This window comes from Pongo abelii, chromosome 10, assembly GCF_028885655.2.
Source record: "Pongo abelii isolate AG06213 chromosome 10, NHGRI_mPonAbe1-v2.0_pri, whole genome shotgun sequence".
NCBI classification, from domain to species: Eukaryota; Metazoa; Chordata; class Mammalia; order Primates; family Hominidae; genus Pongo; species Pongo abelii.
The window spans coordinates 73,477,920-73,503,296 of record NC_071995.2 but is presented as its reverse complement, the minus strand read 5'-3'; the positions used below and the strand labels follow the sequence as shown (position 1 = coordinate 73,503,296).

Below are 25,377 nucleotides of genomic sequence, written 5' to 3'. Positions count from 1 at the left end.
TGCAGTGAGCCAAAATTGCACCACTGCACTCCAGCCTGGGTGACAGAGTGAGACCCTGTCTCAAAAAGAAAAAAAAGTATCAATCACCCAGCTATGTGGAAATTCCTAGATATCTGACAATATATACAAAACAATGTTCAGTTCTATTAAAAATACATTTAAAATGATTATATAAATTACAGATATTTTATATATCTGTATATATATAGACACACACACAGACACACACACACACATATGTATAGATCTGTGATGGTTAATATTAAGTGTCAACTTGATTGGATTGGAGGATGCAAAGTATTGTTCCTGGGTGTGTTTGTGAGAGTGTTGCCAAAGGAGATTAACATTTGAGTCAGTGGACTGGGAGAGGCAGACCCACCCTCAATGTGGGTAGGTACCATCCAGTCAGCTGCCACCGTGGCTGGAATAAAGCAGGCAGGAGAAGGTGGAATGAGCTGACTTGTGAGTCTTTCAGCCTTCATCTTTCTCCTGTGTGGATGCTTCCTGCCCTCAAACATCAGACTCCCGCCTCTTCGGCTTTTGGACTCTTGGATTTACACCAGTGGTTTACCAGGGGCTCTCGGGCCTCTGGCCACAGACTGATGGCTGCATTGTGGGCTTCCTGACTTTTGAGGTTTTGGGACTTGGGCTGAGCCACTGCTGGCTTCCTTGCTTCTCAACTTACAGATGGCCTATCGTGGAATTTCACCTTGTGATTGTGTGAGTAAATTCTCCTTAATAAACCCCTTTCATATATACACATATCCTAGTAGTTCTGTCCCTTTAGGGAACCCTGCCAAATACAGATTTTGGTACCAGGAGTGGTTTTAGAGGAACAGAATTTTAAGGATGGATTTCTTTAGTTGGTTTTGGGGTTTCTGGAGTTGGCTGCTTAATCTGATTAGACTCAAAAATGCTAAGAACTCTACTTCTAATAGGATGGAGAACACCGATAGTTCTTGGCATGAACTGTTTAAAGAGTTATGCAAAATAAATGCATTGATACTCCTGATTCAATGCTCTTGAGAAACAAGGAGTTTAGTGACTGTGTACATAATATCTTCAACTATATGTGGAGAATCAAGGAATATAATAAAGTTGGTTGGTTGCTTCTAAATTCCCTGGACAAAATGATGAAAGAAAATGATGAGCTCAGGGATTCTAATTCCCAGCTCCAGAAGCCCATACTGAGCCTCAGATCTTCTAAGATTGCCCTGAGTGAGAGTCTTACTCCTGAAGACAAAGGGCTAAATTGTGGAAAATCAGACGAAAGCTCTTATCATGCGAGTGGCTGACCTGCAATGAAAGGTGCACGCTCAGCCTCACCAGGTATCTACTGTTAAAATGAGGACATTGATTGGAAAAGAATGGGGCCCTACAACTTGGAATGGGGATGTGTGGGAGGACCCTGATGAGGGATGAGGCTGGGGGCATTGAGCTCCTAAATTCTGTTGAGCCTTTTTTTGCCAGAGGTGGTGGCAATATCCCCTCTCGCACCCATGCTGCCATCAGCCTTTCCACCTTTCAGGAGATTTACCCTGTACTGCCTGAGGCAGTTGCCAGGCAAGACAATGCTGATTCTCCTCAGGACACATCCTCAACAGTGCTGTTTGCTTCTAGACTTATAATTAGACTCAAGTCCCAGCAGGCCCCTAGAGGTAAGGTTCAGGGTGTGACCCATGAAGAAGTGCACTACACTCCAAAAGAATGGCTTGAGTTTTCTAATTTATATAAGCAGAAATCTGGAGAACAGGTATGGGAATGGATATTAAGGATGTGGGATAATGGTGAAAGAAACATAAAGTTGGAACAGGCTGAATTTATTGATATGGGCCCACTAAACAGGGATTCTTCATTTAATGTTGCAGCTTGGGGAGTTAAAAAAATTTCTAATAGTATATTTGCTTGGTTAGCTGAAACATGGATCAAAAGATGGCCCACTGTGAGTGAGCTGGAAATGCCAGATGTCCCTTGGTTTAATGTAGATGAAGGGATCTAAAGGCTTTGAGAGATTGAAATGCTAGAGTGAATTCATCACTTTAGACCTACTCATTCCAACTGGGCAGATCCAGAAGACATACCCTTCACCAATACCTTGCAAAACAGATTTGTGAGGGAAGTACCTGCATCCTTGAAGTCTGCAATTGCTCTTCTCCGTATGCCAGATCTCACAGTGGGAACCACAGTCACTCAATTGGAAAACTTACATTCAATGGGAATGATTGGATCCCCAGGTGGCAGGGGCCAAGTAGTGGCACTCAACCGTCAAAGACAAGGTGGGCATAATTACCATAATGGACAGCACAGGCAAAGCAGCAATCAGAATAGTATGATTCATGTAGACCTCTAGCACTGGCTAATTAATTACGGTGTTTCTAGAAGTTAAATTGATAGGAAGCCTACAGCATTGTTACTTAATTTGTATAGGCAGAAAACTTTCGGGTCGAGTGGACAAAAGACTAATTTGTATTATAAAAATAGCAAATCACAGACCCTCAATCAGTTTCCAGACTTGAACCACTTTCAGACACAGAACCCCTTGAATAAAGAAGAGGCTGGATCCCCTTGAAGAAGGACCCCACTATACTACCAAAAATTTTTACTGTTCATCTTCTTCCCATCCTTCTCCAAGGAGAACTCTGGCTTTTTACCAGGGTAACTATGCACTGGGGAAAGGGGAATGATGAGACCTTACGGGAACTACTGGATATTGGCTCTGAGCTGACATTGATTCCCGGGGATCCAAAACGTCATTGTGGTCCTCCAGTTGAAGTAGGGGCTTATGGAGGTCAGGTAATTAATGGAATTTTAGCTCAGATCTGACTCACAGTGGGGCCAGTGGGTCCCTGGATGAATCCTGTGGTCATTTTCCCAGTGCCAGAATGCGTAATAGGCATAGACATACTTAGCAGCTGGCAGAATCCCCACACTGGCTCCCTGACCGATAGGGTGAGGGCTATTGTGGTAGGAAAGGCCAAAAAGAAGCCATTAGAGATGCCTCTACCTAGAAAAATTGTAAATCAAAAACAGTATTGCAGCCCTGGGGGGATTGTAGAGATTAGTGCCACCATCAAGGACTTAAAAGAAACAGGGATGGTGATTCCCACCACATCCTCATTCAGCTCTCTCATTTGGCCTGTGCAGAAGATAAATGGATCTTGGACAATGACAATGAATTATCCTAGGCTTAACCAAGTGGCGACTCGAATTGCAGCTGCTGTACCATGTGTGGTTTCATAGCTCAAGCAAATTAACACATATCCTGGTACCTGGTATGCAGCCATTAATTTGGCAAATACCTTTTTCTTGATTCCTGTCCATAAGGCCCACCAGAAACAATTTGCCTTCAGTTGGCAAAGCAAGCAGTATACCTTCACTGTCCTATCTCAGGGATATATCAGCTCTCCAGCTTTATGTCATAATCTTGTTTGCAGAAATATTGATCACTTTTCCCTTTCACAAGATATCACACTGGCCCATTACATTGATAACATAATGCTGATTGGACCCAATGAGTAAGAAAAAGCAAACACAGTGGACTCATTGGTGAGACATTTGCATGCGAGGGGATGGGAAATAAACCCCATTAAAATTCAGGGACCTTCTACCTCAGTGAAATTCCTAGAGGTCCAGTGCTGTGGGGCCTGTGGAGATATTCCTTCTAAGGTAAAAGATAAGTTGTTGCATTTGGCCCCTCCTACAACCAAGAAAAAGGCACAATGCTTAGAGGGCCTATTTGGATTTTGGAGACAACACATTCCTCATTTGGATGTGTTACTCTGGCCCATCTATCAAGTAACTTGAAAGGCTGCCAGTTTTGAGTGTGGGTCTAGAATAGGAGAAGGCTCTGCAACAGGTCCAGGCTGCTGTGCAAGTTTCTCTGCCACTTGGGCCATATGACCCAGCAGATCCAATTATGCTTAAGGTGTCAGTGGCAGATAAGATGCTGTTAGGAGCCTTTGGCAGGCCCCCATAGGTGAATCACAGTAGAGAACCCTAAGATTTTGGAGCAAAGCCCTGCCATCTTCCACAGATAACTACTTTCATTTTGAGAGAAAGCTCTTGGCCTGTAAGTGGGCTTTAGTAGAAACTGAACGTTTGACTATGGGTCATCAAGTTAGCATGCAACCTGAAATGCCTATCGTGAACTGGGTGCTTTCTGACCCATCTAGCCATAAAGCTGGGCATGCACAGAAGCATTTCATCATCAAATGGAAGTGGTATATACGTGATGGGGCACAAGCAGATCCTGAAGGCACAAGTAAGTTACATGAGGAAGTGGCTCAAATGCCCATGGCCCCCACTCCTGCCATCCTGCCTTCTCTCCCCCAGCCTGCATTGATGGCCTCATGAGAAGTTCCCTATGATCAGCTGGCAGAGGAAAAGAAGACTAGGGCCTGGTTTATAGATGGTTCTGCATAATATACAGACACTACCTCAAAATGGACAGCTGTAGCACCATAGCCCCTTTCTTGGTATCCCTGAAGGATGCTGGTGAAGGGAAATTTCCCCAGTGTGCAGAACTTTGAGCAATGCAACTGGCTGTACACTTTGCTTGGAAGGAGAAATGGCCAGATGTATGATAATATAGTGATACATGGGCTGTAGCCAGTGGTTTGTTGGATGGTCAGGGACTTGGAAGAAGCATGATTGGAAAATTGATGACAGAGAAATTTGGAGAAGAGGTATGTGGATGGACCTCTATGATTAGTCAAAAACTGTGAAGATATATGTATCTCATGTGAATGCTCACCAAAGGTTGACCTCAGGAGAGGAGGATTTTAATAATAAGTGAATAGGATGACTCATTCTGTGAACACCACTCAACCTTCTTCCCCAGCCACCCCTGTCATCACCCAATGGGCTCATGAACAAAGTTGCCATGGTGGCAGGGATGAAGGTTACACATGGGCTCAGCAACATGGACTTCCACTCACCAAGGCTGACTTGGCTACAGCCACTGCTGAGTGCCCAATGTGCCAGCAGCAGAGACCAACACTGAACCCTTGATATGGCACCATTCCTTGGGGTGGTTAGACAACTATTTGGTGGCAGGTTGATTACATTGGACTGCCTCCATCATGGAAAGGGCAGTGATTTATCCTCATTGCAATAGACACATACTCTGGATCTGGGTTTGCCTGTCTGCACACAAAATGCCTCTGCCAAGACTACCATCCGTGGAATCGCAGAATGTCTTATCCACCATAATTGTATTTTACACAACATTGCCTCTAACCAAGGCACTCACTTTATGGCTAAAGAAGTGCAACAGTGGACTCATGCTCATGGAATTCACTGGTCTTACCATGTTCCCCATCATTCTGAAGCAGCTGGATTGATAGAATGGTGGGATTGCCTTTTGAAATCATAATTACGCCGACTAGGTGACAATACTTTACAGGGCTGGGGCAAAGTTCTTCAGAAACTATGTATGCTCTGAATCAGCATCCAGTATATGGCACAGTTTCTCCCATAGCCAGGATTCATGAGTCCAGGCATCAAAGGGTGGAAGTGGAAGTGGCACCACTCACCATCACTCCTAGTGATCCACTAGCAAAATTTTTGCTTCCTGTTCCCATGACATTACGTTCTGCTGGTCTACAGATCTTTGTTCCAGAGGGATAAATGCTGCCACCAGGGGATACAAGAAGTATTCTATTAAACTGGAGGTTAGGATTGCCATCTGGTCACTCTGGGCTCCTTCTACCTCTAAGTCAACAGGCTAACAAGAGTTATAGTGTTGGCTGGGGTGATTGACTTAAACTATCAAGATGAAATCAGGTTGGGCGTTGTGGCTCACACCTGTAATTCCAGCACTTTGGGAAGCTGAGGCAGGTGGATCACCTGAGGTCAGGAGTTTAAGACCAGCCTGGACAACATGGTGAAACCCCATCTACTAAAAATACAAAAATTAGCTGGGTGCAGTGATGGGCACCTGTAATCCCAGCTACTCGGAAGAGTGAGGCAGGAGAATTACTTGAACCCAGTAGGCGGAGGTTGCAGTGAGCCAAGATCGTGCCACTGCACTCCAGCCTGGGCGACAGAGACTCTGTCTCAAAAAAAACAAAAAACAAACAAACAAAAAAGATGAAATCAACCTACTACTCCATAATGGAGATAAGGAAGAGTATGTATGGAATACCGGAGACTCCATAGAGCGTTTCTTAGTTTTTCCATGCCCTGTGATTAAGGTCAATGGGAAACTAACAACAGGTAGTCATGAATACAACCACGTGACCAGTTGCAGAAATGAGGACTGTAATTGTTATAAGTATTTTCTCCTTATTTTGTTAAGAATATGTTTGTGCATGTATACACTTGTACTAAGAAAGTATCTTGATTTTATTCCCTCTATTTTTCCTTTATCATATGACATAAGATTTACTGACTTCATTTAGACATTTAAGTGTTGTTAACTTCATGTAATAACATTTAGGTTAACGATTAGAGCACTTCCAGTTGTACAAAGGATAGCTGTCTTATATTAGACATAATTATAACCTTATTATTGTCTTTATTTGGAGATTATATATGATTTCAGGAGATGTGTATTTTTCAAGTAGACAAGGGGTGGACTTGTGATAGTTAATATTGTCAACTTTATTGAAGGATGCAAAGTATTGTTCCTGGGTGTGTCTGTGAGAGTGTTGCCAAAGGAGAGCAGTGAACTGGGAAAAGCAGACCCACCTCAATGTGGGTGGGCAACATCCAATCGGCTGCCAGCTAGAATAAACCAGGCAGGAGAAGATGGAAGAGCTGACTTGCTGAATCTTCCAGACTTCATCTTTCTCTTGTGCTGGATGCTTCCTGCCCTCAAACATCAGACTCCAGGCTCTTCATCTTTTGGACTCTTGGATTTACATCAGTGGTTTACCAGGGGCTCTCAGGCCTTCAGCCACACACTGAAGGCTGAATTGTCGGCTTCCCAACTTTTGAGATTTTGAAACTTGGACTGAGCTACTGCTGGCTTCCTTGCTTCTTAACTTACAGATGGGACTTCACCTTTTGATCGTGTGAGTCAATTCTCCTTAATAAATTCTCATTTATACATGCATATAACCTAGTAGTTCTGTCCCTTTAGAGAGCCCTAATACAATAGCTGAAGGAAGCTGGAGCTTGCCTTAGTTGAGAAGAAAAACATCCAGATAATTTACTCCACAGGAGTCAACAATTCAGCATTGATGATTTTGAAAACTGAATTTATTAAATGTTATGTTTTTTTTCCTTCAGAAAAAAGAAATGCCAGAACTGAATAATTCTCTGGTTTGTAGAAGTGTTGTTACCTATACTAATTTTATATGGCTTTTAAAAGATATGCTGTTAGCATCCTGTTATTTTCTATGGGGCATATTTAAAAATAAATCTCCTAGAAGAGTGCAACTTTAATTTGCAGAACATATATTTACTTTTTAAAGGTTGAAAATTTAGTTAATTTTCCTTTTTGAGTTTAATTCATTGATTTATTCCCCAACCATTGATTATGGCCATAATGTATAACATTACATGCTATCTGAAAAAACTTTCCTCAGTAACATTTTGTTTCTGAATGATGTTGATGGTATTCATAAAAGAAACTACTGGTATATAAGGAAACTATTTAATATCTGAAATATCTTTAGTTCTCTAAATGTACTATAACTAAAATGACAATCCATTCTCATTAGAAAATTAAAGAGTGGAACACTTTTGATATACATATGGATTTGTAATTAAAAAATAATCTTAAGACTTTATTCTGTTATCCATTTTCCGTACAATACATTTTTTGAGTTAAAAACAAACATTAAATTTAGGTATCAGGCAAGAGTGTAGAAGATTCAATAAAGAATCAAAGTGATGATAAGTTATATTAAGCAATAAACTATTCCTTTATTTTAACATTTGAGAATTTCTTTTGTATATAAATGACATTAAAAGATTCTCAGAAGAAGAAAACCTAAGCTGAATGGATTAAAGGCTGTCTGCTGAGGTGCTCTCCCCGTTGGCTTCAGAAATGGATTTTCTGTTAAAAACAAAACCAGAATAGTTAAGAGTTCAATTCATTTTCAATGGGAGGAAATAATTTAATACTAAAATATTTTGATACATACCGTTAGGTATAATAAGTTGTGGAGTCCCTAAAGTAAAAATAAAAGTTAATATTATAAAATATTATAAAACAAGAAAGATGTTTCTTTGCTTTTATGGCTTTTAGAATAAGACAATCAACTAACAAAAATTAGTTTGACTTTTTAACAAGAAAATGAAACTTTCGGGGGTGGAGCCAAGATGGCCGAATAGGAACAGCTCCGGTCTACAGCTCCCACCGTGAGTGACACAGAAGACGGGTGATTTCTGCATTTCCATCTGAGGTACCAGGTTCATCTCACTAGGAAGTGCCAGACAGTGGGCGCAGGACAGTGGGTGCAGCGCACTGTGCGCGAGCTGAAGCAGGGCGAGGCGTTGCCTCACTTCGGAAGCACAAGGGGTCGGGGAGTTCCCTTTCCTAGTCAAAGAAAGGGGTGACAGACGGCACCTGGAAAATTGGGTCACTCCCACCCTAATACTGTGCTTTTCCAACAGGCTTAAAAAACGGCACACCAGGAGATTATATCCCGCACCTGGTTCAGAGGGTCCTACGCCCACGGAGTCTTGCTGATTGCTAGCACAGCGGTCTGAGATCAAACTGCAAGGTGGCAGCAAGGCTGGTGGAGGGGCACCCACCATTGCCCAGGCTTGCTTAGGTAAACAAAGCAGCCGGGAAGCTCGAACTGGGTGGAGCCCACCACAGCTCAAGGAGGCCTGCCTGCGTCTGTAGGCTCCACCTCTGGGGGCAGGGCACAGACAAACAAAAAGACAGCAGTAACCTCTGCAGACTTAAATGTCCCTGTCTGACAGCTTTGAAGAGAGCAGTGGTTCTCCCAGCAGGCAGCTGGAGATCTGAGAATGAGCAGACTGCCTCATCAAGTGGGTCCCTGGCCCCTGACCCCCGAGCAGCCTAACTGGGAGGCACCCCCCAGTAGGGGCAGATCAACACCTCACACGGCCAGGTACTCCTCTGAGACAAAACTTCCAGAGGAATGATCAGACAGCAGCATTCGCAGTTCAAGAAAATCTGCTGTTCTGCAGCCACCGCTGCTGGTACCCAGGCAAACAGGGTCTGGAGTGGACCTCTAGCAAACTCCAACAGACCTGCAGCTGAGGGTCATGTCTGTTACAAGGAAAACTAACAAACAGAAAGGACATCCACACCAAAAACCCATCTGTACATCACCAACATCAAAGACCAAAAGTAGATAAAACCACAAAGATGGGGAAAAAACAGAGCAGAAAAACTGGAAACTAAAAAGCAGAGCGCCTCTCCTCCTCCAAAGGAACGCAGCTCCTCACCAGAAATGGAACAAAGCTGGACGGAGAATGACTTTGACAAGTTGAGAGAAGAAGGCTTCAGATGATCAAACTACTCCGAGCTACAGAAGGAAATTCAACCCAAAGGCAAAGAAGTTAAAAACTTTGAAAAAAATTTAGATGAATGTATAACTAGAATAACTAATACAGAGAAGTGCTTAAAGGAGCTGATAGAGCTGAAAGCCAAGGCTCAAGGACTATGTGAAGAATGCAGAAGCCTCAGGAGCTGATGCGATCAAATGGAAGAAAGGGTATCAGTGATGGAAGATGAAATGAATGAAATGAAACGAGAAGGGAAGTTTAGAGAAAGAAGAATAAAAAGAAACGAACAAAGCCTCCAAGAAATATGGGACTATGTGAAAAGACCAAATCTATGTCTGATTGGTGTACCTGAAAGTGACGGGGAGAATGGAAACAAGTTGGAAAACACTCTGCAGAATATTATCCAGGAGAACTTCCCCAATCTAGCAAGGCAGGCCAACATTCAGATTCAGGAAATACAGAGAATTCCACAAAGATACTCCTCGAAAAGAGCAACTCCAAGACACATAATTGTCAGATTCACCAAAGTTGAAATGAAGGAAAAAATGTTAAGGGCAGCCAGAGAGAAAGGTTGGGTTACCCACAAAGGGAAGCCCATCAGACTAACAGCGGATCTCTTGGCAGAAACTCTACAAGCCAGAAGAGAATGGGGGCCAATATTCAACATTCTTAAAGAAAAGAATTTTCAACCCAGAATTTCATATCCAGCCAAACTAAGCTTCATAAGCGAAGGAGAAATAAAATCCTTTACAGACAAGCAAATGCTGAGAGATTTTGTCACCACCAGGCCTGCCCTAAAAGAGCTCCTGAAGGAAGCACTAAACATGGAAAGGAACAACCAGTACCAGCCACTGCAAAATCATGCCAAATTGTAAAGACCATCAAGGCTAGGAAGAAACTGCATCAACTAACTAGCAAAATAACCAGCTAACATCATAATGACAGAATCAAATTCACACATAACAATATTAACTTTAAATGTAAATGGAATAAATTCTCCAACTAAAAGGCACAGACTGGCAAATTGGGTAAAGAGTCAAGACCCATCAGTGTGCTTCTTTCAGGAAACCCATCTCAAGTGCAGAGACACACATAGGCTCAAAATAAAGGGATGGAGGAAGATCTACCAAGCAAATGGAAAACAAAAAGAGGCAGGGGTTGCAATCCTAGTCTCTGATAAAATAGACTTTAAACCAACAAAGATAAAAAGAGACAAAGAAGGCCATTACATAATGGTAAAGGGATCAATTCAACAAGAACAGCTAACTAACTTAAATCTATATGCACCCAATACAGGAGCACCCAGATTCATAAAGCAAGTCCTGAGTGACCTACAAAGAGACTTAGACTCCCACACAATAATAATGGGAGACTTTAACACCCCACTGTCAACATTAGACAGATCAACGAGACTGAAAGTTAACAAGGATACCCAGGAATTGAACTCAGCTCTGCACCAGGCAGACCTAATAGACATCTACAGAACTCTCCACCCCAAATCAACAGAATATACATTTTTTTCAGCACCACACCACACCTATTCCAAAATTGACCACATACTTGGAAGTAAAGCTCTCCTCAGCAAATGTAAAAGATCAGACATTATAGCAAACTGTCTCTCAGACCACAGTGCAATCAAACTAGAACTCAGGATTAAGAATCTCACTCAAAACCTCTCAACTACATGGAAACTGAACAACCTGCTCCTGAATGACTACTGGGTACATAACGAAATGAAGGCAGAAATAAAGATGTTCTTTGAAACCAACAAGGACAAAGACACAACATACCAGAATCTCTGGGACACACTCAAAGCAGTGTGTAGAGGGAAATTTATAACACTAAATGCCCACAAGAGAAAGCAGGAAAGATCCAAAATTGACACCCTAACATCGCAATTAAAAGAACTAGAAAAGCAAGAGGAAACACATTCAAAAGCTAGCAGAAGGCAAGAAATAACTAAAATCAGAGCAGAACTGAAGGACATAGAGACACAAAAAACCCTTCAAAAAATTAATGAATCCAGGAGCTGGTTTTTTGAAAGGATCAACAAAATTGACAGACTGCTAGCAAGACTAATAAAGAAAAAAAGAGAGAAGAATCAAATAGACGCAATAAAAAATGATAAAGGGGATATCACCACCGATCCCACAGAAATACAAACTACCATCAGAGAATATTACAAACACCTCTACGCAAATAAACTAGAAAATCTAGAAGAAATGGATAAATTCCTCGACACATACAGCCTCCCAAGACTAAACCAGGAAGAAGTTGAATCTCTGAATAGACCAATAATGGGCTCTGAAATTGTGGCAATAATCAATAGCTTACCAACCAAAAAGAGTCCAGGACCAGATGGATTCACAGCCAAATTCTACCAGAGGTACAAGGAGGAACTGGTACCATTCCTTCTGAAACTATTCCAATCAATAGAAAAAGAGGGAATCCTCCCTAACTCATTTTATGAGGCCAGCATCGTCCTGATACCAAAGCCTGGCAGAGACCCAACCAAAAAAGAGAATTTTAGACCAATATCCTTGATGAACATTGATGCAAAAATCCTCAATAAAATACTGGCAAACAGAATCCAGCAGCACATCAAAAAGCTTATCCACCATGATCAAGTGGGCTTCATCCCTGGGATGCAAGGCTGGTTCAATATATGCAAATCAATAAATGTAATCCAGCATATAAACAGAACCAAAGACAAAAACCACATGATTATCTCAATAGATGCAGAAAAGGCCTTTGACAAAATTCAACAACCCTTCATGCTAAAAACTCTCAATAAATTAGGTATTGATGGGACGTATCTCAAAATAATAAGAGCTATCTATGACAAACCCACAGCCAATATCATACTGAATGGGCAAAAACTGGAAGCATTCCCTTTGAAAACTGGCACAAGACAGGGATGCCCTCTCTCACCACTTGTATTCAACATAGTGTTGGAAGTTCTGGCCAGGGCAATTAGGCAGGAGAAGGAAATCAAGGGTATTCAGTTAGGAAAAGAGGAAGTCAAACTGTCCCTGTTTGCAGGTGAGATGATTGTATATCTAGAAAACCCCATTGTCTCAGCTCAAAATCTCCTTAAGCTGATAAGCAACTTCAGCAGAGTCTCAGGATATAAAATCAATGTACAAAAATCACAAGCATTCTTATACATCAATAACAGACAAACAGAGAGCCAAATCATGAGTTAACTCCCATTCACAATTGCTTCAAAGAGAATAAAATACCTAGGAATCCAACTTACAAGGGATGTGAAGGACCTCTTCAAGGAGAACTACAAACCACTGCTCAATGAAATAAAAGAGGATACAAACAAACAGAAGAACATTCCATGCTCATGGGTAGGAAGAATCAATATCGTGAAAATGGCCATACTGCCCAAGGTAATTTACAGATTTAATGCCATCCCCATCAAGCTACCAATGACTTTCTTCACAGAATTGGAAAAAACTACTTCAAAGTTCATATGGCACCAAAAAAGAGCCCGCATCGCCAAGTCAATCCTAAGCCAAAAGAACAAAGCTGGAGGCATCACACTACCTGACTTCAAACTATACTACAAGGCTACGGTAACCAAAACAGCATGGTACTGGTACCAAAACAGAGATATAGATCAATGGAACAGAACAGAGCCGTCAGAAATAATGCCACATATCTACAAGTATCTGATCTTTGACAAACCTGAGAAAAACAAGAAATGGGGAAAGGATTCCCTATTTAATAAATGGTGCTCTGAAAACTGGCTAGCCATATGTAGAAGGCTGAAACTGGATCCCTTCCTTACACCTTATACAAAAATTAATTCAAGATGGATTAAAGACTTAAATGTTAGACCTAAAACCATAAAAACCGTAGAAGAAAACCTAGGCAATAGCATTTAGGACATAGGCATGGGCAAGGACTTCATGTCTAAAACACCAAAAGCAATGGCAACAAAAGCCAAAATTGACAAATGGGATCTAATTAAACTAAAGAGCTTCTGCACAGCAAAGGAAACTATCATCAGAGTGAACAGCCAACCTACAAAATGGGAGATAATTTTTGCAACCTAGTCATCTGACAAAGAGCTAATATCCAGAATCTACATGAACTCAAACAAATTTACCAGAAAAAAACAACCCCATCAAAAAGTGGGCAAAGGACATGAACAGACACTTCTCAAAAGAAGACATTTATGCAGCCAAAAAACACATGAGAAAATGCTCACCATCACTGGCCATCGGAGAAATGCAAATCAAAACCACAATGAGATACCATCTCACACCAGTTAGAATGGCAATCCTTAAAAAGTCAGGAAACCACAGGTGGTGGAGAGGATGTGGAGAAATAGGAACACTGTTACACTGTTGGTGGGAATGTAAACTAGTTCAACCCTTGTGGAAGTCAGTGTGGCTGTTCCTCAGGAATCTAGAACTAGAAATACCATTTGACCCAGCCATCCCATTACTGGGTATATACCCAAAGGAGTATTAATCATGCAGCTATAAAGACACATGCACACGTATGTTTATTGCGGCACTATTCAGAATAGCAAAGACTTGGAACCAACCCAAATGTCCAACAATGATAGACTGGATTAAGAAAATGTGGCACATATACATCATGGAATACTATGCAGCCATAAAAAATGATGAGTTCATGTCCTTTGTAGGGACATGGATGAAAGTGGAAATCATCATTCTCAGTAAACTATCATAAGAACAAAAAACCAAACACTGCATATTCTCGCTCATAGGTGGGAATTGAACAGTGAGAACACTTGGACACAGGAAGGGAACATCACAATCTGGGGACTGTTGTGGGGTGGGAAGAGGGGGAAGGAATAGCTTTAGGAGATATACCTAATGCTAAATGACGAGTTAATGGGTGCAGCACACCAGCATGGCACATGTATACATATGTAACTAACCTGCACGTTGTGCACATGTACCCTAAAACTTAAAGTATAATAATAATAATAATAAAATAAATAAATAAATAAAATAAATAAATAATAAAAAAAGAAAAAAAATTGTAAGTGGAAAAAAGCTTATAGATGGACATAACGAAATAAAATACTTTGGTATAATTATACAGTATGTTTGTGTTTTAAGCTATGTGTTACTACGAAAGAGTCAAAAAGTTCTTTTTTTTTTTTTTTTTCCTCCTAGGAAGCTATTGTTTAGGATCCTAATTCTAGGTTAGAGGTGCATTCTAAAGGATCTTCTCCACTGTCTTTTTCTAAAGCCAAGGAGATCCCTCGCCTTTTGGGTATCCTATTTGGTTTCCACTTTGGAGGTGTATTCTAAAGTGTCTTCTCCATTACTTTTTCTCCCCAAATTAATCTCAGTTGGCTTGTCTGTGCATTTTTGTGAGAAACTTAAACTGCCATTTTTATAGATAAATGAAAGACCTACCTCCTCAGCTCTGAAGAGAAAGGACATTTTGTTACTCCAAGCTGCAAGCTGCCCCTTGGGTGACTGGGGACTGAGTGGGAATGTCTGGGTGGTTAACCCCTTTTGACATGCCCCTACAGGGAACCCTCAACAAAATTAGTTTTAAAAGACTCATTCAAGAAATGCATATAGAGCTGTTCACTTGGCATTTTTAGCCTTCTCAGAGGTGATAGACCTCTGGAGAGAGAAACTGAGACACATAAGAGCGTGGAAATGACTCATTTGTAAAACACTGCAGTCTCACCCAAAATCAGCACACATTGATCTACAACACAAAAAAACCCTAGGCGACAGCTCCATTCCTCCTTTTAAGAAAAAAAAGTGGGCAACCATCTGAAAAAGAGAAAAGACAAGGAGAATGATCCACTTTGAGGTGCCGTGTTAGTTTTAGGGTGCCTCTCTTTGCAAGTGTTTGTGCAAAATGAAAAAGTTTGAGGGCATGCCAGGTTTACTAGTACCCAAACTAGTTACATATTATGGTCTGTTTTGCACATTTTAGGCTAATGGGCAAATTACGTCAAAGAAAAATTCATAGCCCAAAGGTCAATCTGCAACTCAAGAGTTCCTGAGTTCTCTACTTCTCTATTTTCTTTTCTGCCTGCTCTAAATCTGCTGTTACTTTTCTACTGAGACAAAAACCACTGTTTAGATCCAATCTTCTTCCTTTCTGTAAACCAGTGAGTTTGTATTAATATCTTATGGCTAGAGTTCTGAAATAAAAAATAGGATCTTTCTATGAGTGCGTATGTATGTGTTTATGTGTTTTGTTATGGATTGTGGCCACAAGGTACCAAATTGGCTTAAAGTTAAGAGTAGTCATAAATTAAGTAAAATAATAAGCCCACATGCTTTTCAAGTTCACATGACTTAAGTAAAATCTTTAATAAATAAACTGGCTTTAAAATTCTTCGTAAGGTAACATTAGAATTAGAATTGTAGCATTTTTGTTTGTTTATTGATCAAGTGGGTTCATATTTATCCCTGGCAAATATTATAAGGTGTCAAAATTTTGCATAAGGGTTATAAAACTATAAAGCCAGCCCAAAACAGAATAATCTTTGCTTGTGTAATTTTTGCTAAATAAGACATTTGGTATTGTTGGTTTAATGAAAACAGCTACATACTGAATTATTGGTAAAATACTCATATAGTTAGCCTTAAGTTTATTTCTTGAGTAAACACCCACAATTCATAGGGTATAAAAATGGTTAACAGGGAAATAATTTTAAATGATGACTATCACAGTTTTTGTAAATACTGTAGGTGAACTATTAAATAAATTAATGAGGCAAATGTAATAGAATAAATGTTTGTAAACAAACTTGTCTAAAGTTTGTTTGAATCTAAAGTTATATTTAACAATGTATATTCATTAACTCTCTGGGCAACGTTCAACTTAAAAAATGATAGGAAAACATTTTTTAAAAAATGTATTCTTATTGAAAGGTAAATAATGTTTGTTTCATTCAAAGGTTATTTAAAAGTTATATGCAAAAGAAGGTAAAAAGAATTATGAATTATCTGTTGGCTACAGTAATCCTCTAAAGAGTACCAGGTTGTAATTTTTTATGTTTTTAGTTAGTGCCCTAGTGGAATAGTTTCCTTTTTCTGTTCTAACACACACATTCTTTTTTAATTGTCAAATTATTAATGTGATTTATTGCTCATGGTTTTACTTCTTCCAGGAAAACCAGAATCATGACATTCTGAAGACGACAGATGATTTGACAAAACCTGAAAATGTTCCTCATTTGGAATCCCATTGAGCCTGATCTGCTTTTCATTGCATATGCTCTGTTGCTAAAACTATACAAGCACCTTCTCTCTAGGCCCAGGGACTATTGTGCAAGAGGTGGTTGCATGAGATTACAAGGGCTGGTTTTGAGGGGTATAATTAGTTCAGATCCTCTCAATGAAGCATGGGTACACAGATGCCTAAACAGCTCATAAAACATGGACTTTTCCTTCTGAGCTGTTATGTGGCACCTTTTAATCCATTCTAACCATAAATAATTTGCTGATTCCTGTAGAATTAACAACAAATTATTACTGAAAGAATATAAAGATACCCATGACAAAGCCTCCTGGGTACTCACAGTTATGGGATTTATGCAGATAATTATATACTAAAAATTTTTATCAGACACCTTAGGACACATTACTAAAGACAACAAAAAGAAATGTGGCACAACAAAAATCTCTAAATTCCTTAGCTTAAAATGCTTTAATAATGCTTATGTTTTGTGTAGCTAATTGCTATAAGTCTACAACTAAAACCAAGATTACAGCAGCTGAATGTATAGAAGTTAAAGATAAGTCAATTTTGTATCTTCACCTTTGTGTTTTTGTTTGTTGGCTTTTATATTACTTAAAAAAATTTAACAATTAATGAATGCCTGTCCATGTCCATTCCCATCTGGGTTGGAACAGTTAAATTGGCTATAAGTTTTTGGATCTAGGTCCCTTGGCAATAGGGGTTCCAATGAGGGACAGGATGAACTTGGGGCAGGCAGCCATGCCACCCTGACAACACTATGGGATAAAGTAAATGTTTACTGGCCATTGATCTTGCCTATGGCAAATGTTGGCCAGAAGGGGGAGAATGTAAACCAAAACTAAAATTCTAAGCCCCCCAACCATCTGAATGGACCTCTACTTTTACAAAGTGCATTCCAAAGTTAACCTGAAAAACTGGTTCAGGCCATGATGGAAAAGGGGAGGTCAGAAGCTGACCAGTATTAACACCAATAGAGATCTTAAGTCTAATAGAAGAGACTTTTTCAATCTGATAAGAAACATTTACAATCTAGTCTCTCAGAAGCCTGATATCTTGAGGTTTCATCTACTTAATAAACCCTTGGTCTCCACAACCCCTTATCTTAACCGAGGTATTCCCTTCTATTGATTGTAAGCCTTTAGACAATTACTTAACTTAACCAATTGCCAATCAGAACATCTTTGAATCTGCCTTTGACTTTTGACTTGCAAGCCCCATTTCCAGTTGTTTTGCCTTTCTGGACAGAACTAATGTACATCTTGCATGTATTGATTGATGTCTTATGTCTCCTTAAAATGTAAAAAACAAGTTGTAGCCTGACCACCTTGGACACATGTTCTCAGGGTCTCCTGAGGGCTGTCTCACAGGCCATTGGTCACTCATATTTGCTCAGAATAAATCTCTTCAAATGTTTTACAGAGTTTGATATTTTGCTGACATGTGGCTCCATTTTTTTTTCTCTGCCCTCACTGCCCAAAATTTATACTTTTAGTCTTAAAAAGCATATTTGTTTTGAGAACCAAAAAGCTGATCATGAAAGAGAAACATGTTAGTTTTAAATTATAGTTACTTTGGACATTGACTAACAAATTACTTCTGAATGGGTCACTATTCTAACAACTAATAACAGGAGGTCAATGAAAGCAAGTAAAAATAAGAAGCATTTCAACCCATAGTTATTTTCAGTGCAGCAGCAAATTGAATCATGGTTGTACCTCATTCCTTTCTGCTCTTTAGCTTCAGAAGGGGAGTAATCAGTGAAGAAAACAGGAATCATCTGAGTTTAAGTATTAAAATTTATGACAAATGATTTATATCATCAGATAACAACAATCAAATCTTGTCCATAATTTGTAAACTTGAGAAGCCAAATTTTTAAAATATAATAAATATATGGAAACTTTGCTCTCTAAATATAATAATATTATTTTTTTTTTTGCTTACTGCAGAGGTTCTTTACACATTTCTCTTCTTTTGAGCAGAGAGAGCAAGATTCTCCTCTTATGTAAGGAGGCATATTTGCAAAATTTCCTCTGTAAAAAAGAGAAACATTGATTAGCCAAATGGCTGTTAATTTCTCTGATTTTGTTCATGCATGCATGCAAGTTGTTTTAGACATTCATTAAGTCATAAATGTTGAAAATGAAAAATAATAATATGTCTCAATTTTATTTTCATTTCTTTTGTTAAAATAAGCTATTAAAAGAATTCCTTACAGGATGAATCACGTGGACATTCTATTCTTGAATATTCTATAGAAGAATAATGAGATGTGAACCCAATGTAATTATGCATGTGATAGTTGCAAAGTTTTTGTCATAGATAGTATGATTATTTCTCATTTTGTATATGAAATAAGTAATATTTAAATTACGAACATAAATATGTGTTTTATGTTTTAATTTTAAAGTATAATATCATAGTCCTTATCTAGTTCTATTTGATGATGTAAGACTTGACAGCTATTATGCCTGATTTTTAATAGTATGTCTTAAATTTTTCAAAGCCTCTTTCTTTATCTTCTATCTGTGAAAGATTTAAAAATGTGTTACTTATTTAGAGTACACAAATAAAAATATAACAACATGAGTAGTATTCCATTAAAGAATCTGCCACAATTTAGTTATATATTCTTCAATTGATGGGCATTTGGGTTGGTCAAGTTTTTGATCACTACCAACAGGGTTGCTATGAATGTTCAAAGCATTCATACATATATCATTATAGGGACACAGATCTAACAGTGCATGAGAATACCATGGCCTTCACATTGTCCCCAGCATTTGGCATGGCCACTCTCTAGCCATTCTAATAGTGGTGTAGTGGTATTTATTGTGACCTTAATTTGTATTTTTTAAATGACTAATGATGTTGAGCATTTTTATGTGTGTATTTGTTACCTACGTATCTTCTTTGTATTTAAAAAAATTAAAATTGAGTTTTAAGTTTTCTTTATATTGAATTGTGAGAGTTCTTCCTATATTCCAGGGTACATCCTTTATTTGATATATGTTGCTGTTATTATTGTTGTTTACAGACTTTCTTCCAGGTGGCTTGTCTTTTCATTCTCTTAACAGTGTCTTTGAATAGTAGTTATTTTTAATTTTAATGACATTAAATTTATATATCATTGTTTTAGTGTGGTAGTTTAAAAATCTTTGGCTATCTAAAGGTCATAGAGGTTTTTGTTCATCTTTTCTTCTAAAATTTTTATAGTTTTAGATTTTACATTTAGGTCTATTGATATGGTTTGGCTCTGTGTCCTCACCCAAATCTCATCTTGAATTGTAATTCCCATGTGTTGAGGGAGGAACCTGTAATCCCCACGTTTAGGGAGGGAGGTGATTGGATTATGGGGGTGGTTTCCCTCATGCTCTTCTTTTGATAGTGAGTTCTACTGAGGTCTGATCATTTTAAAAGTGTTTAGAAGTTCTTCCTTTACTTTTGTCTCTCCTGCTGCCCTGTAAGGAAGGTTCTGGCTTCCCCTTCACCTTCTGTCATGATTGTAAGTTTCCTGAGGCCTCCCCAGTCACGTGGAACTGTGAGTCAGTTACATCTCTTTCCTCAGCTAAAACAGGCTGAGGTACAGCTTGGGCTGTTGCTTCAGAGGGTGCAAACCCCAAGCCTTGGTGACTTCCATATGGTGTTGAGAGTGGCAGGAGGCAGCCAAATGCCTAGGCAGATAGGGTTGGGTTCCTGGTGAAACCCCACCTTCAAGCCAAAGACAGTTTAAAACCTGAAAGCCAAGCTACAAGTTAAATCTTTGGACTGGATTGAGAACTTATTTTCTTGTTTGGTGCACTTTCCTCTGATTGATACCCACCCTTCACCTATTTTACATATACCTACCCTTTCCTAATTAGTTTTCTACACTGTTGTGGCCAGCTTTGAGTGGTGTCTTCACTTTAACTTCTTTTTTTTTTTTTTGGCATTCTCACAGACCAATCAGCACACACTCTTCATTCTGAGTCCATAAAGGGCCCCAGTCCCAGCCACAAAGAGGTACTTTCCAGCCTTTGGGTAGGGGAACCATCCCCTTCCTGCCATGTTTCTCTTTGTTGAGAGTTTCTCTTTTGTTTAATTAATTCTACTCCACTCACTTTCCAGTGTCTGCACACCTAATTCTTCCTGGTTGTGAGACAAGAACTCAGACCTATCTGAGCTAAGGGGAAGAAAGACTGCAACAGTGTTGGGCCTGTGGATGCACAGAAGTCAAGAATTGAAGATTGGAAACCTCCACCTAGATTTCAGAGGACGTATGGAAATGCCTGGATGTCTAGGCAGAAGTCTGCTGCAGGGGTAGAGCCCTCATGGAGAGCCTCTACTAGGGCAGTGTGGAAAGAAAAGGTGGGGTTGGAGACTCCACACAGAGTCCCCACTGGTGCACTGCCTAGTGGAGCTGTGAGAAAGGGCCACCATTCTCCAGACCTCAGAATGGTAGATCCAATGACAACTTGCACCATGCATCAGGAGAAGCCACAAGCTCTCATTATCAGCCTGTGAAGGAGCTGCCCAAGGCCATGGGAGCCCACCTCTCCCATCAGCATGCCCCCGATATGAGACATGGTGCCAAAGGAGATTATTTCAGAGATTTAAGATTTAATGAGTGCCCCACTGGATTTTGGACTTGTGCAGGGCCTATAGCCCCTTTGTTTTGGCCAATTTCTGTCATTTGGAATGGGAGCATTTACCCAATGCCTGTATTCCTATTGTATGTAGGAAGGAACTAACTTGTTTTTGATTTTACAGGCTTATAGGCAGAAGGGACTTGCCTTTTCTCAGATGAGACTTTGGATTATGGACTTTGAGTTAATGCTGAAATCATTTAAGATTTTGGGGGACTGTATGATTGGTTTGGAAATGTAAAAATACATGAGATTTGGGTGGGGCTGGGGCAGAATGATAGGGTTTGGCTCTGTGTCCCCACCCAAAACTTATCTCTAATTGTAATTCTCATGTGTTGAGGGAGGGTACTATAATCTCCACATGTTGAGAGAGGGAGGTGATTGGATCCTGGGGGTAGTTTCCCCCATGCTGTTCTCATGATAGTGAGTGAGTTCTCATGAGATCTGATGGTTTTAAAAATGTTTCGAAGTTCCTCCTTTTCTCTTCTCTCTCTTGCTGCACTGTGAAGAAGGTGCTTGTTTCCCCTTTGCCTTATGCCATCATTGTAAGTTTCCTGAGGCCTCCCTAGCTATGTGGAACTGTAGTCAATTAAACCTATTTCCTTTATAAATTACCCAGTCTTGGGTATTTCTTTATAGCAGTGTGAAAATGAACAAATACATCTATGATCCATTTTGAGTTAATTTTTGTAGTTGTATAGATCCAAGTTACTTTATGGATAACTAATTGTTGCAGTACGATTTATTAATTTTTTTTCCACTGAAATACCTTTGTGCATTTCTGAAAAATTACTTGAAAATAATGTGGTCAACCATGTGTGTGTCTATTTCTGATCTCTGTATTCTATTCCACTAATCTATTTGTCTAACTTTATGCAAATACCACAATGTTGGGAATATTTTACAGTTTTAATAACTTTTGAAAACCATATTATTAGCACTTGAAAGCAATAGTATTCGTCCTTTAAATTTATTCTATTTCAAGTTGTTTTGGTTATTCAAAATTTTTGTACTTCCACATGAATTTTCTGATCAACTTCTCAATTTATACAATCAAAGCCTGGTAGAATTTTTACTGGGATTGTCTTGAATTCATAGATCAATTCAGCAAAAAAAAAAAAAAAAAAAAAAAAAAAAAAGACATCTTCACAATACTGAGTTATATCTCACTATGTGTGTCTTTGTTAGTTTCTCTCATGATATTATGTAGTTTTCAGTACATGTCTCTTTCTTTTGCCAGATCTATTCCTAGATAATTTATATTTTTGATGCTATTATAAATGATGTTATTTTCATTCAATTTCTGATTGTTAAGTGTTAGTATACAGACATGTAATTAATTTTTGTATACTTATTTTGTATCCTAAAAGATTGCTAAACTTACCTGTTTTAGATGAGTTTTGGTAGGCTCCAGTGGATTTTCTATACAGTAGCAGTCAGCACAGTATGGCCCAGAGGCCAAATCAGTCCTATGGTCTGTTTTTCTATATTTTTATGTTTTATCTGTTTTATGTAGTCTGTAAGCTTATATATATATATATACACACACACACACACACGCATTATATATATATTATGAACAATATTTTTAAACCATATATGTTACATATAATATATTATCTATATTATATATATTTAAACCATATATATGTCATATGTATTATATATTATATAACATATAGTTTAAATATATATATAATATATATTTAAAGCATACAGACATGTAATTAATTTTTGTATACTTATTTTTATCCTAAAAGATTGCTAAACTTACTTGTTTTAGTAACTGAACTATAGGCATGTGCCACCATGCCAAAGTAATTTTTTAAAAAATTTTTCTATAGATGCAGTCTCACTCTGCTGCTAGGGCTGGTCTTGAATTTCTTGCCTCAAATGATTCTCCCACATCAGCCTCTTGAGTAGTTGGGCTTACGTGTCTGCCGCTGTGCCCAGCACTGTAGCCTTCTTTGACTGATAGCATGGTAAACCTTTTTCCATTCTTTTGCTTCTGTCTATTTGTGTCTTTATATTCAAAGTAAAAAAAAGAATCCTAAAGTTTGTCATAGGCAGCATAAAGCTGGTTTTCAATTTCTTAGCCAATTGTGCAATCTCTTTTTTAATTCGGGGCATTTGTACCATTTAAATTTAACATAATTATTGATAGTTAGGTTTGAGGCTATCATCTTATTCATTTTATTTGCTTCATCTGTTTTCTGTTTCCCTTTTCCTTTCTTTTTGCCTTTCTTTGGGTTAATTAAATATCTTTTAAAAATTCCATTTTACCTGCTTTGTTGGCTTATTTGCAATTACTCTTTGTTTTGCTTAATTTTAGTGGTTACTTTAGAATTTATAGTGTGCATCTTTTACTTATCATGGTCAAGTTAGATTATGGCACTTCACATGGATTAAAAGAACTTCAAGGTGGTTCAATTTTACATATACAATATCACAATATGTTTATTTTGATTAAATAATTATCTTTGAAAGAGAATTAAATAAGAAAACATCTTATATATTTATCCACAAACTTATCATCTCCAGTCATCTATAAACATATTTAACCTTTATTTTTAAAAGATTTTCTGTGTATAGAATTTTCATTTGACAGTTTCATTTTGCTTTTGTTTTTAAAGATATTGCTGTCTTTTCTCTTGCATTATGTCTAGTGAAAACTCTGCTGTCATCTCTCTTCTTTTTCTTTTTTTAAATTATATTTTTGTTTTTATTTTAATTTCCAGGGTACAAATGCAGGATGGGCAGGTTTGTTACATAGGTAAATGTGTGCCATTGTGGTTTGCTGCACAGATCAACCCATCACCTAGGTATTAAGCCCAGCATGCATTAGCTATTTTTGCTGATGCTCTCCCTCTCCCCACCCTACCCCCAACAGGCCCCAGTGTGTGTTGTTACCCTTTGTGTGGCCATGTGTTCCCATTGATCAGCTCCCATTTGTAAGTGAGAACATGTGGTGTTTGGTTTTTCTGTTCCTGCATTAGTTTGCTGAGAATAATAGCTTCTAGCTCCATCCATGTCCCTGCAAATGACATGATCTCATTCCTTTTTATGGCTGCATAGTATTCCATGGTGTATATATATCACATTTTCTTTATCCAGTCTATCATTGATGGGCATTTAGGTTGATTCCATGTCTTTGCTGTTGTAAATAGTGCTGCACTGAACATACGTGTGCATGTATCTTTGTAATAGAATAATTTATATTTTTTGGGTATATACCTTACAATAGGATTGCTGGGTCAAATGGGATTTCTGGTTCTAGATCTTTGAGGAATTACCACACTGTCTTCCACAATGGTTTGACTATTGTGGAGTGTACATTCCCACCAACAGTGTAAAAACATTCCTATTTCTCCACAACCTCACCAGCATCTGTTGTTTCTGGACTTTTTAATAATTGCCATTCTAACTGGCATGAGATGTTATCTAATTGCTATTTTGATTTGCATTTCTCTAATGACCAGTGATGTTGAGCTGTGTTTTGTAGTTTGTTGGCTGCATAAATATCTTATTTTGAGAAGTGTCTGTTCATGTCTTTTGCTCATTTTTGAATGAATTTTGTTTTATAAATTTACTTAAGTTCCTTGTAGATTCTGGATATTAGACCTTTGTCAGATGGATAGATTGCTAAAATTTTCTCCCACTCTGTAGGTTGCTTGTTTACTCTGATGATAGTTTCTTTTGCTGTGTAGAAGTTCTTTAGTTTAATTGATCCCATTTATCCATTTTTGCTTTTGTTGCAATTGCTTTTGATGTTTTTGTCATGAAATGTTTGCCCATGCCTATGTCCTGAATAGTATTGCCTAGATTTTCTTCTAGGGTTTTTATAGTTTTGGGTTTTACATTTAAGCCTTTAATCCATCTTGAGATAATCTTTGTATAAGGTGTAAGGAAGTTGTGCAGTTTCAATTCTCTGCATATGGCTAGCCTGTTCTCCCAGCACCATGTATTAAATAGGGAGTCCTTTCCTCATTGCTTCTTTTTGTCAGGTTTGTCAAAGACTAGAAGATTGTAGATGTGCGGTCTTATTTCTGAGTTCTCTCTTCTGTTCCATTGGTCTGTGTGTCTGTTTTTGTAC

At 38.6% G+C, this 25,377-nt stretch overlaps 2 protein-coding genes and 1 long non-coding RNA gene across 10 annotated transcripts in view; 2 read left to right on the top strand and 1 right to left on the bottom strand.

Moving 5' to 3' along the window:
• Positions 1-25,377, top strand: part of CAPS2 (calcyphosine 2) — a 122,765-nt gene that overhangs the window by 12,892 nt on the left and 84,496 nt on the right. The window lies entirely within an intron of this gene.
• Positions 6,617-21,895, top strand: LOC134759521 (uncharacterized). The gene is made up of 2 exons (XR_010135800.1): positions 6,617-7,016; positions 20,767-21,895. It is a non-coding gene; the product is annotated as an uncharacterized LOC134759521 (long non-coding RNA).
• Positions 7,848-25,377, bottom strand: part of GLIPR1L1 (GLIPR1 like 1) — a 43,782-nt gene continuing 26,252 nt past the window's right edge. The window contains exons 4-7 of one of the 3 annotated variants that reach the window (XR_008512001.2): positions 18,604-18,692; positions 15,127-15,215; positions 8,094-8,120; positions 7,848-8,005 (exon numbers count right to left, since the gene is read on the bottom strand). Coding sequence is in view for 2 of the 3 variants with exons in the window: in XM_024257466.3 (XP_024113234.2) it covers positions 7,914-8,005; positions 8,094-8,120; positions 18,604-18,692 (208 nt within the window). In the remaining variant the exon portion in view is untranslated. The remainder of the gene's footprint in view (positions 8,006-8,093; positions 8,121-15,126; positions 15,216-18,603; positions 18,693-25,377) is intronic. The other 2 variants (XM_024257466.3, XM_024257467.3) reach the window with 2 other exon arrangements.